Source organism: Strix aluco, chromosome 9 (assembly GCF_031877795.1).
Source record: "Strix aluco isolate bStrAlu1 chromosome 9, bStrAlu1.hap1, whole genome shotgun sequence".
NCBI lineage: Eukaryota > Metazoa > Chordata > Aves > Strigiformes > Strigidae > Strix > Strix aluco.
Genome location: NC_133939.1, coordinates 14,489,541 through 14,501,974, shown reverse-complemented (window position 1 = coordinate 14,501,974; position 12,434 = coordinate 14,489,541). Strand labels below are relative to the sequence as shown.

Genomic DNA, 12,434 nt, shown 5'->3' with positions numbered 1-12,434 from the left:
GGCGTGAGGCAGTGTCACCCAAGACACCGGGTCTCAGGCGGCCTCGCCGAAGCGCACACGGCAGAAACCCCCCCGGCTGCCAGACGTCCCCTGCCTGGGGGCACTTCCCAGCTCCCTCCCGCCTGCGGGGCATCTCCCGGCCCCGCGGGGTCACCTCCCCTTCCTCGGGGCTCCCGACCGGCTTCTGCCGCCCGCGCTGGCGCAGCCGCGGCGCCAGGCCGGGCAGCAGCACCCGCGGACAGCCGGGGCCGCCGCCCGCTTTGTGCTTTTCACGCCGAAAGGCCGCCGCGGGACGGCCCCGCACCAAGCGGCGTGGGTCTGCACGCGTGTCCCCCCGCCAGCTGTCCCCACCGCCGCGCCCCGGCATTGCCGCCGGCAGAGAGGGGCCCCGCGGGCTCCGCGCCCCCGGGCCCGGCCGCACACGCCGCTGCGGGGCGGCTCGGCCGGGGCGGCCGCGGGGCTCCCCCGGGCCCGGCCCCCCGCGCTGCGGCCGCATCAATCATTCACGGCGGGTCGGGTGTCCAGCGCCTCCCTCCCCGGGAAACCCTACCCGCGGCGGCGGGGGCGTCTCTCCCCGCTCCCCGGGAGCGCTGGATGCGCCGCCGGTTTCCAGTTACCGCGATGCCGGGCGGCGGGGCGGGAGGAGCTGCGGCGGTGCCGCCACTGCCCCTGCTGCAATGAGTGATGCTGCCGGGGGCGGCGGCGGGGGAGGAGAAGCAGCGCAGAGCCACCGCGGCTCCTCCGCCGGCGGCTGCGGGAGCAGCGGCTCTACCTCGCCCAGGCGGCGGCGGGCGGCGGGCGGTGGGCCGGGGGCGGCGGGGCCCGGGGCCGGCGGGGGCAGCAGCATGCCGGCAGGCGAGGGAGACAAGGAGGAGGCGGCGCCGCCTCCTCGCCCTGCCGCCCTGCTGCGGTGGGACGAGGTGCCCGAGGACTTCGTGGAGTGCTTCATCCTCTCGGGCTACCGGCGGCTGCACTGCTCGGCGCAGGAGTGCCTGGCCTCGGTGCTGCAGCCCACCAACGAGACCCTCAACTTCTGGACCCACTTCATCCCGCTGCTGCTCTTCCTCAGCCGCTTCGGGCGGCTGCTGCTGCTGCGGGGCGCCGGGGACGTGCCCTTCCACCACCCGGCCCTGCTGCCCCTCTGGTGCTACGCCTCGGGGGTGCTGCTCACCTTCGCCATGAGCTGCACTGCCCACCTCTTCAGCTGCCTCTCCCCGCGCCTCCGCGCCGCCTTCTTCTACCTGGACTACGCCTCCATCAGCTACTATGGCTTCGCTAGCACCGTGGCCTACTCCTACTACCTGCTGCCAGGGCTGAGCCTGCTGGACGCCAGCGCCATGAGCCACTACGTGCAGCAGCGGCTGGGCTGGCAGCTGGACTGCAGCCTGCCCATCGCGGCCTACCGCGCCCTGGTGCTGCCCGTGGCCCTGGCGCTGGCCGTGGGCTGCACGGCCGCCTGCTGCCGCAGCCGCGCTGCCTGCTGCGCCTACCCCTTCGCCGTGCGCACCTTCGTCTTCGCCATGCCGCTGAGCATGGCCTGCCCCATCATGCTGGAGAGCCTCCTCTTCGACCTCCACACCCGCAACCCCACGCTCTTCGTCTACTTCTACCGGCGCTACTGCTGGCTGCTGGTGGCCGCCTTCTTCAACGTCAGCAAAATCCCCGAGCGGATCCAGCCGGGGCTCTTTGACATCGTGGGACACAGCCACCAGCTTTTCCACATCTTCACCTTCCTCAGCATCTACGACCAGGTGCACTACGTGGAGGACGGCCTGGCCGAGTTCCTCAAGGCACCGCTGGCCGCCCCCACCTACCTGGGCACTGTGGGGTATATGCTGCTCCTGACGCTCTGCCTGGCTGTGGTCGTCAGGAGGTTCCTCAACGTCGCAGACCTCTGCAAGCAGGACTAGCTGGGCCGGCGACCCTTGGGACAGCGACCACCATAGCAGGGACCCTTGGGCTGGAGACCCTCGGGCTGACGGCCTTCAGACTGGTGACCCTCAGACCGGCCCCACCGCGTCCTGAAGATGCTGTGAAACCTGGGGGAAACACACCTGTGGAAGAGCCAGGTCCCTTTTGCAGAGGGTTGCCAGAGAAAACGACCTTGGCGGAACTGCTCGTGCTCTTTAAACTACTAGGTTACCAGGGGAAGCAAGCAAACGCTTACTGGTATGTTGCTGCTTAGAGTATAAGCTGAAATAATTTAGCTCTGCTACTAGGAAGAATGCATGAACTGTGAATGCCACTTACTAATTTCATAACAATTAGGTTCAAACTAGCTCTGTATATGCATATATATTTATATATCTAGCTATATATTTATTAGCTACATATATATGTGTATATATATATACACCTGAAGACACTTGTGCAATGATTACTCATAGACTTTTAATCAACTCCTGTGTGAAATTTCCTAGCAGATTATGCACTGACATTTATCTTCCTCTGTGATACTGTAACAGGCCTTTGCAGCCACATACTGGATTTTAAATGCAAACAAATCGATAGCTATCTAGAGTTTTTAAGGTCTTGCTGCCTTTTCAGCCGGGGAACAATAGATTTAACAGAGAGAGGAAAAACAGCTGTGAATTATTACAGGATTACCAGTTGATGGAGAGACTTTAATTAGACAGGCAGTAAGTGGTTGGTGTAGCCACTTGGATACTAAAATAAAATAGAGGGATATGTAAAATAACTGAACCAGAAAGGGGTCAAACTAGTTTGGAGCGGGGGTGGGGGGAGAAGAAGGGCTCTGCATAATGGCATGGCTCTTCCCCAGCACATTAGGAACATCTGTTGTGTTAAGGGGGTTGCTAAGGGGCCCCTTTATCTTCCCTGGTAAATCACCCCCAAATCAGCCCTTTAGAGTCAAAGTCAGATGCCAGACTTTCTATAAGCCCCTGCCAACCTCGGTGGGAGTTCTGTGGATGTAAAGAGAGTAACTGGTGCATGAGATCTCATTCTGGATCTTTTAAAGAATTACATGGAACTGGTTTCTTCTGCTTTTTAATGAGAGCACTCTGTCAGATTTACCATCCTTAGTTGAAGAATACTGCTGAATCTGAGTTCAGGACCTAAAATCTGACTCTACAAGTACTGGATACTGGCACTTTCTCACCATTCCCCACCTTTTCCTATTTTGGCTAGTTGTGGCTGCAGCTGGGTATTCTGAAGTCCTCTTTCAGAAGCTTTGGGGGAGTTCAAAGCCAAGAATTATGAGATATTTTCCAAAGCAGTATCTTTTCACAGCAACCCAGGTATTATCATTCTCACACAACAAACGGCTAACTAAAGATTGAACTTACTTTCTATATAAAGAAACATTTTTGTAAACTACATGCAGGTCTTAGACAGATGCATTTTGATTTTGTCCGACAGAACAAGTAACAAATATGCAATAATATTACATAGGGGGATTACAACTTGAAGTTCAGTTGAGAAACTGCTTGTATATCCCATTTTCAAAAAGAAGGGTGATACTTCCTTAGGAAACGCTGGTGTCGTACTGCACGATAGTGTAGTGGTTCTTTAACTCAGCCTCTTTGCCCCTATTGTGGAAATACATTGCTGCTTGGGGCTTTCCCATTTTCATGGACATGGCATCTGAACCCCAAGAAAATGTTTTGAGTCCCGTCCCATAGTCTTCTGCAAAACAAAGCCCCCTTTGTTCATAACAGGAATACAGGAAGGACTATAGCTAGGTATTATGAGGTCAAGTCCTTAATGCGGGTCAGAATCGTCACAGAAACCAATATCTGTCCTGTACCAATGTCAGCTTTGTGACAATTTCCCTATGAAAGTACATAAGCTAAGAGAAAATTACACCCACTTAATTTTATCTTTTATCTCAACCCATTTTAACTATAATGGTTTGGATCTTTTAGATTCTCAGTGAATGATGAGAATGGCCTAACAAAAATATGTATTCTTTGCCAGCCACAAATCCGCTAGTATATAATTTGTGGTAGGGTCACATGTGGTCTCTTAAAGAGATTGGCTAGAATTTTCTGAAACAGCAGTTTCCAAACCGTGGCCTCCTGAGTTATCACTGATGGGCCATAAAAAACAGCATGGCCCTGTGTGGCTGTCTCTGTTCAGTATTCATTTGCCAATCTGCATTAAAAGAAAATGAAAACTACATGAAGTACTTTTAATTTTACATATTTTCATTAACTTTTGTCATAAATATGGCATTGCTTTATTCAGCTGCCAATAAAGCAGAAAATTATCTGCACCACTGGGAGAGGAGGCTGGTTCACAACACTGTTATGCTTTGAAATGTGTTTTATATTGTGAAAAACCCCTGGAAACTCACAAGAGAAAACAAATAGATCAAAATCTGCAACATTGTCATCCTATGAATTTCCACAACTGCAGAAAGAGTCCAAAATACTTGAGATGTGCAGTATTCAAGGTAAAATAATAGAGGCATAGTAGTTAGAGCCTAATGACTCATCCGAGTTTCAAAATTAATTATGTAGAAAGGGTTTGCCTGAGAGCTGCCACTAGCATGTCCAACCAGCAATTAAAAACTGAGAAAGAAATCAAAAAGGCCGGGGACAGCAAATCTCAGCAGTAGAAGACAGCTCAGAAACAAGCAACAGTAAAAGCCAAATGTAGAAAAAGGCTTTTAAAGCATACAGTATAATGAATTATATTTGTGGTTGTCAGTCACGATGTAGAGGACATCTCAAGAGGCAATGTCAAAAAAGGCTGTTGCTAACTTGTAAAAATACATTTGATATTTGCAGTTAGGCCACACTGGGTCGTCTATATATATCTCAACGACAGATAACAGTAAAGGTTGGATTGCAACCAACTGCAATTTTACTGGAATCTTACTGCTGTTATAAAAGTTGCCTGTGATCCCCAGTCATGCTGCAGATTTGGTACCTGGCTCTGATATTAAGAATATTGCTTCATTTAAAAGTTTCTATTGGCAAAATGTTGAGGCACATGCATGGGCCTGAGTACTTAGTGGAATTACTTGTAAATGCTGGTTGCAAGTACTGCTCTCTGAGCCACTGTAAGCAGGCTGTATGAATCAGGAGTGAATGGGTATAGGGAGATGTGATTAGATTTTAAGAGTTCTAATTAATGTATGTCTGTTTGTTTGTTTAAAATGTGGCTACTAATTAAAAAGTTACAATAAGTGTGGAGAATATCTAGGGAAATGCTACCTGAGTGTCATGTTTATTCAGTGAAGGACATGTATGTAGATAATTGCTCCATTTGCCATGTCCGATAGCCAGTCTTCGTAAATATGGACAGAACAAAACTGAGTTAAAGAGGTTAAAAGTGGAACAAGATATCTATAATTATAGTGTTTGATTTTGCTCGTATAGATGTGAATGTCAGCATTTGTGTGGCTTGTAAGGGAGCGGGATGTCTTTTTGGTGTGAAAGCACACAGGGCTGAACATTCATAAGCATATTGAGAGCTCAGACAGGAGGTCTAGCCTGCAGATGCATAAGGACATCCTAGAAAATAAACTTTTTTGCATAAGTACCTGTCATAATGATTTTATTGCCCGGGTACCTGCTATAAGGTCTACACAGTGGACTCCATAGCTCATCTTTAAAACCAAAAAAGGCTTTTCAGGCCTTTTGTGGCAGAATCTGTTTGAGAATGGGGGACAAGGTGAGGACTGGAGCAGAAGGGGATGGCCTGAAAATGCCTATGTGTCTTTCAATCTTTGGCCAACGCTGACCTTCAGACTGACAGACCTGTGCCAGTGTGGACTGCCTGTTGATGGGGCCAGTTCCCAGAGTGTTGGTGGCACAGACACCCCCCCCGCCTTGCAATCAGCATGTGCCTAGAAATGGAGTCTACACATTGGCATATATTCAGTAAGCTTAGCTTCTGGGCACTTCCGAGTAACCTGCAAGCTTCAAGCTTATCTTTGTGTAAGACTGATATACCTGGTCTGTAGTAATTATCCTGTATTATGTGGCGATACACTATTTCTTCTTCTGCAGTGTATTCATTTGAATGTCACTATCCAGGATATCTGTGTAGCTCTGAGCTGCTTCGTTAACAAGACTGGAGTCTGCAGTCTGGAAACAAAGGAAAAGGTTTCATCTGCATGCTGCACTTGTAGAAATCTAGCATTTAAAAGTAGGAACACATTGGTTTTTGCTAATATGATAGTTTCGCTTAGTTGTCCAAGTGTTGTGCTATTATTTATTTGCTGAATCCAGCTACTCTGCTGGGTTTTTATCAACAGTGCACCTGCAGAAAATGACAGTATGAAAGTTTTACTTAAGTAAACTCTCTGAGGCAGCACATTCATAAAGTATTATTGCACTTAACTCAGTTGATTACCATCCACATGCCTTACAGAAGCAAATCATACCTGTAGTAAATGCCCAGATTATACTGTTTTTCATTGCCTATGAGAGTAAAAATGACCAAGTGGCCAGTAACAAGCTGAGGAGTCAGGCACTCCTGGGTTCTCGTCCCTGCTTTGCCACTACCTGTTCTGTAATCTAGGGCAAGTTGTTTAAACTGTGTTCATTTTGAATGAATTTAATTCATGTAAAACACTGGAATTGTACCAGGGTTGAATTTGACCCTCTGTGTCTCAGTTTCCACATCTGTAAGATGGGGAGAATATACCTTACCTACCTCGCAGGGTTGCTCTGAAGACTAGCTAATGTTTGTAAAGCACTTAAAAATGCAAAGACCCTCCTAGGTGCTAAGAAGAAATATTACTGAACTCCGGCAGAGAGAATGTTATATTTTTCCATAGCTCCTCATCTCATAGGGAGAGGAATGTGAAGGTTTCTAGATCATGAAATCTTGGGACAAACCCTCGTCGTTGCCATACCCCTAGGAGGTTCACATCCTGTGTCCTTTGGAGCTGATGGCAAATTTTCCACTGGCTTCAGCCGGGGGCAGTCAAGATTGAGCAGTAGTAAATAGGCTGACTGAATGCTTAAGGGTCAGGAGTAAAGAGAAAACATACATGAGTTAAGTACTCTTCAGAAATTCTCACTGGTGACTTGTAGCGAGGGGCATTGTAATGCTGACATGAGGCCCTGTTCATTCAGCCATGGATTGTATTCCAGTTACCATGAAACATGGAGCAAGATCTCCCATCAGTGAGATGTGTAAGACTATGATTATGTCTCAATTGCCATTGGGAATTTCAACCTACTTCAAGCTACTTCTTATCAGAGACCTTAAATAAATGGAGCTTTTAAATAAACATGTGTAATCATTCATTTGGGAACATAACATCATATTGATCAGACAAACAACTTTGTCTTTTCCCCTCCCGTTCCCCAAAACCAACAACATGGAGCCAATCCTATTCTTGAGCAAAAACTGAACTTGGATCTTCTTATCACATATGTGTACACTTCCTTTGCCGTGGAGCCCTGACTAATGATCCTGCTAATAGACTCTGCCCTTCTCCTGGAAGGACTGATATAAACAGCACCACTGAGTAGAGGACAATGTTTTTAAGAGCTTTTCTAACTGGCAGCAGTAGTGGAGACAAAAAAAACACAAGAAAGACATCAAAGGGTTTGAGTGGTTCATTAAGTCAAAGCCTCTACCGTTAGAAATTCACCCTATCCAAGTATATTTCTAGCTTCTATTAGTCACCTGTAAGTTAGGGCTACACAACCAACACCCAAGTTACAGCTAAGACTTTACCCTCTTCTCCTTAGGTGAGATGCAAGATGCTGAGGAAGCATGACATGCACTGAAAGACACAGACCTCCATTAAAAATGTTTAGTGTCTAGGAATTGGGTGTGAAATAAAGTCAAATTATTTTCACAACTTGCTTAGACAGATGCTGCTTCATTCCGCTGAATTCAGTAATAAATTAATGACCAAGACAAAGGAAGCAAGCTTTTGCTCAAAGATCCCTGTACAGAAACATCACCAGCAGACTTCTGCTTTCAGGGCAATTGCTTCCTGAGTCATACTCAGAACATGGAGGATTCTGAAGTAGGGCTTCTCTATTTCATGTGAACGCCTTAGGATTTGTGGTTGTAGCTGGGGTTTAATAGTATGGAGAAACAGTTTATAGCAAGTCAATTCTGTCTGCTAGAGATTCAAGCACGCTTTAGTAAGAGGTATCACATTTAAGGGTCTGTGCATGCAATGAACAAAAAGTGTGAATTTTGTTTGGTTCTGTTGGGAGGGTTTGAAAATTTACTCTTTGTACACTTTTGGATGCTGACTACTGTGTATGTAATGACTATGCATTTTTAGCAAAAAAAAAAAGGTGTGATCTATGAATAAAGGTGATTCTGAGTACATTTTTGCAGAAATGCATTTATAAAGTTTTTTCATTGCTTAATATAAATTACTGTGACACCTGCAGGATCAGAAGTGTGTTGAATGTAGTTATCTTCAAATACAGATGTTAGTGTAAGTCCAGGAACTTCCAATTCTTGTATAGTGGTGTTTATATTTCTGAAAACACTATACCACAGCAAAAGTATTGTTGCCACTTGATTGCCTTTTGTATTTTAAAGCAATAAAACAGCATAATTGCCTTTTTTAGTTGTCCAGTATTGTCCTGGTTTAGCCAAATGATAGGCATCCCTGTTATATTAAAATTCATTAATATGTATAAGGGGATCAGTGTTCAGCCTACAGTGCTCACTGGAAAATCATGAAATTGGTAGCAACAGCTACGTCAAGAATCACAGCAAAATATTGACTGCAAAATGAAGAGGTCTATTTGGCATCAAATAAAGTCTCCCATTTGACAGTCTAGGAATGTTCCAAGTGGCAGGATATTGTTTTCAGTCCAAGTCAGGCACAAAAAAGCACTCAGTGAACTGCAATTACATAAAGTATCTGCTTTAAGCCTTCTGTCTCAAAATTCAGCAGGACATAATGTATCCCAGCATAATTGCAGGCACCCCCCGATACTGTGAAAAAGCTGAACACAATGGAAAACTGTAGGATCTTCTAGTTGAGGTTTGTAGAATTCCTTCAAAAGTTCTAAAATTCTTGAGAGCTCTTGTTTGCAGAGTTTGTACATCCTATTTGAAATATGGCAATGACTTCAAGTATTTGATGAGCCCAGCAAAAACATCCATTGTCACCTCACAAACAGATGCTTCAAAAGCCTACATCCTACAAATAAACAAATGCTTCAAAAGACTGCATCCTACTGTTAACATTTAAGGCCTTTCATAATGTTATCAGAAGGCTCTGGATCTCACTGCTGGACGTGAACATGCTGGAGGAAAAACCTCACAAAACTGATGGAGGCAATGAGGATGGCAAAAACTGAACAGAATGGAAAGCAACAAAAGTCACTGCTAGGACAGGTAATTTATTGAGGTCAGTACCAGCCTTCAGCTGAGTTGGCTCCATAGTTCTGATAATAACCAATTGGAAATCTGAAGGCAATCTACATTTTCTTACCATGACATCACTTCTCTGACAAATGGCCCTAAAAGTCAGGACAGTGTATTTGTGGAGGAACAAAGGGACATCTGATAGCAGCTTTAACCTTCAGATTTTATTCTCTCATTGTAGGATAATGTATGGTTAGTAGGATCTGTGAGTGGAGATGAAACTCATTAAAAATTAAAAAGCTGGTAAAAATGAAAAGCAAATCAGTATTAATGCTAAGGCTCAATCTTGGTTTCAGTAATGAGAGCCTCTGGGGCAGACACTACAGATGCACTCTTCTGCATCAGAAAACCCTCTATTACAAGGCAGATTTCTTATCAAGAGTAGCAGTACACTTCTATTTGTTAGTGGGGAGCTGGAAATATTTCTCTTGCCAGGGAGCACAGCCTTTGGGTATATGATACATGCTTTACAGAAGAATGACAACAACAATATCACACAGTCTTTTTGGAGAGTAAACAATTTTATAGAGTTCTCTAATTTGAGTCTCTCCTGTCCCCAAGATGTAATCCTTTTGTGTCCCTCCTGACTGATGAAATATGAAAAAACAGTTTTCCTCCATTTTTGATGTTAAGCATACTTCTCATCTATCATCCTCTGTTTGCTAGGAAACATCTATTCTCTGTCACTCTCCTCTGTTGTTCCGAGGAGCTGGGCAATGCTGCTTGTAAAAGAAGAAAAACATTGATTTTTCCCTCTTTATATGCTGGGCTGTCTGCATCTGCAGTCCTGGGGCTATGGAATTCAATCACTGGCACACAGTAGTGTCCCAAAATCTCAGCTTTTCTTTTTAGCAGCACTTGGAAAGACAACTATGAAATGTCAGTGGGGTGGATAACAAGCAGAAATATCTGAAGTACTCAGAAATAATATAAATAATGAATGAAAGGTGAACAGGTCCCTAGGACAGCTTCTCTGATACCTTTGCACACACAGGCATTCTCTCTCACTATCCAAATTTAGTGAAGCTTGTAAGCACATACTTAACTTTATTATGAATATACGTTTATCTTTGTTCATTCATGGGGTGAACTTTTCCTCGTGTTTAAGTGTGCTATAGAAGCAGAGCCCTAATGAGCAGACAGTGCCAGGGAAATGCTGCCAGCAAGAGTCTGGCACAGCAAATTCTGCCATTCAGCCCAAAGGCAGTGTCCTACCCTCAGACACCCAAGACTCACATTCCCGCCTCTGCCTTAGTCCATTAAAATATTCTCCTTTCATACCATTGTCTGATAGATTTTAATATGAAACAAAGAGCAAAATACATATGTAAAAGCTAGAAATGCATCAACTTAGTCTAGTCATGAAATAAAACTGCACATTTTCCAACTGTAGCAATTACAATAACAAAACATTGTTTCTTGTAGTCTGGTAGAAATTCATAGCTTGGAGTAAACCAGTGTGGAACAGTAATCAGACTCACTGAGCACTACAAAATACATTCATTAGCCAACTTGGTTAAAAAGAATGTTTATTTCTGTATTATATAGACTCAAAGATTAAACACAGAAGCCAAATATTCTGTGCAGAATACCTTTGTCCCCAGCGACAGAGCATGTCCCTCCAAACTATAAGTATTCCACTCCAACAGAAGCATGCCATATCCTTTCTTTTAAAGTTCAGATGTACTTTAGACAGTAAAAAACAACTTTGACTTAACTGATTTCAGTGAAACATAGGTAATTGAGGGTATACAAGAGTGGAAAACCTGCTCAAATGCAATATGCAGGTTGTATAATTAAGATCACATAAAGTCATGGCTAACTCAGCACTCGGCAGCTGTAACACCTCAGAGGGAGTATACAGCCCATGTGTGTTAGGATCTGGTTCTACTGAGATGAGCAGTAATCCAAAGGATATAATGAATGGAAAATAGTACATACCTCCATTAAAAAGGTTGGTAGTGCCCTACGTACTTTGGTTGAGGTTTCCAGCTGTTACCAACAAGACATTTTAGAAGTCTTCCCTATTAAAGGAAAAAAATGATAAAATTAATCTCATTGAAAAGATCTGTTGATTTTGACTTTGCTGGCAGACTTGCTACATAGATTTGCACAAAGCAAATGAACTGGTGAACTTACAAATATTACCAAGTGTAGTAATCACTGCTTTCTTTTCTGAAAGTCACAGTGATTTTCTCCAAGCAGAGTTACTGAAGACCCACAGTGAATCTGGCCATCTCACTTTTACAGCAGTTGTGGCTCAGAGTGCAATTCCTCTGTGGAAAGTACTGGATGTTCACCTAGCAGTATCAAATGCAGTTTGTTGATGCTTTTAAATAACCCTAAGGAATGTTATTCATTAGCCAAACATGCACATATAGCTAACAAATATTTATGATTTTCAGGCTCTGGAAGTATCATGATTTCTAGTTTCAGTGTCAGGGCAGAACTGCCAGATTATGTCCCAGACATGAGTGACTTCCAGTTTATTACTCAATATTAAGCACTTTTTGTTCTAAAAGCCATTTCAGTCACCCAATATCTCATGAATGAAACAATCTGCAACAAACAGGCTGGTAAATGAAGTCTCTAAGGTGAAAACTTCCCATGTGTACTATAATAGATTAGAGGTAGTGAGGTTCCCTTCACGAGTGATTCATGAGCTAAATGCACAAACAAGCACCAGACTCAATTCTCTTCTCTTTGCATTTTGCCTGGAAGGCATAAACAGGCTGGAGAATAATTCTGGCTGGTAAATCTCTCTGACCCTACTTATTCCCTAATCACATCACTCCAGTACTGGCACAGAGGATGCAACAGGAATGCAGAGTGGCGCAGCACATCTCCTCTACACTGCACTAGTCCATATGTGGCACAGAGCCCCTGATGATCGCACCGGGATTGCCCCCACACAGATGAGTCAAAGCAGCCTGAGAACCAGGCAATTACAGCTTTGCCTGCCTGCTGTGCCAAGTGAACCTCTGAATAAAGAGATTCAGACCTGCTGTTCAGAAGAAAGTTTTGCAACATTAGCCTGTGCCCAGCAGACCTGTGGAGGACACTGAGGGCAACCAGCAGGAGTTTCCTAGACAAGCTTTGGT

At 45.0% G+C, this 12,434-nt stretch overlaps 1 protein-coding gene across 2 annotated transcripts in view; it reads left to right on the top strand.

Annotated features, from left to right (window-relative positions):
- Positions 1–635: 635 nt before the first annotated feature.
- The window catches only part of PAQR9 (progestin and adipoQ receptor family member 9), a 30,548-nt gene continuing 18,749 nt past the window's right edge, over positions 636–12,434 (top strand). Inside the window, exon 1 of one of the 2 annotated variants that reach the window (XR_012624292.1) lies at positions 636–2,169. Coding sequence is in view for 1 of the 2 variants with exons in the window: in XM_074833828.1 (XP_074689929.1) it covers positions 678–1,910 (1,233 nt within the window). In the remaining variant the exon portion in view is untranslated. Of the gene's footprint in view, positions 8,521–12,434 lie in introns of those variants that run through there. The other variant, XM_074833828.1, reaches the window with a different exon arrangement.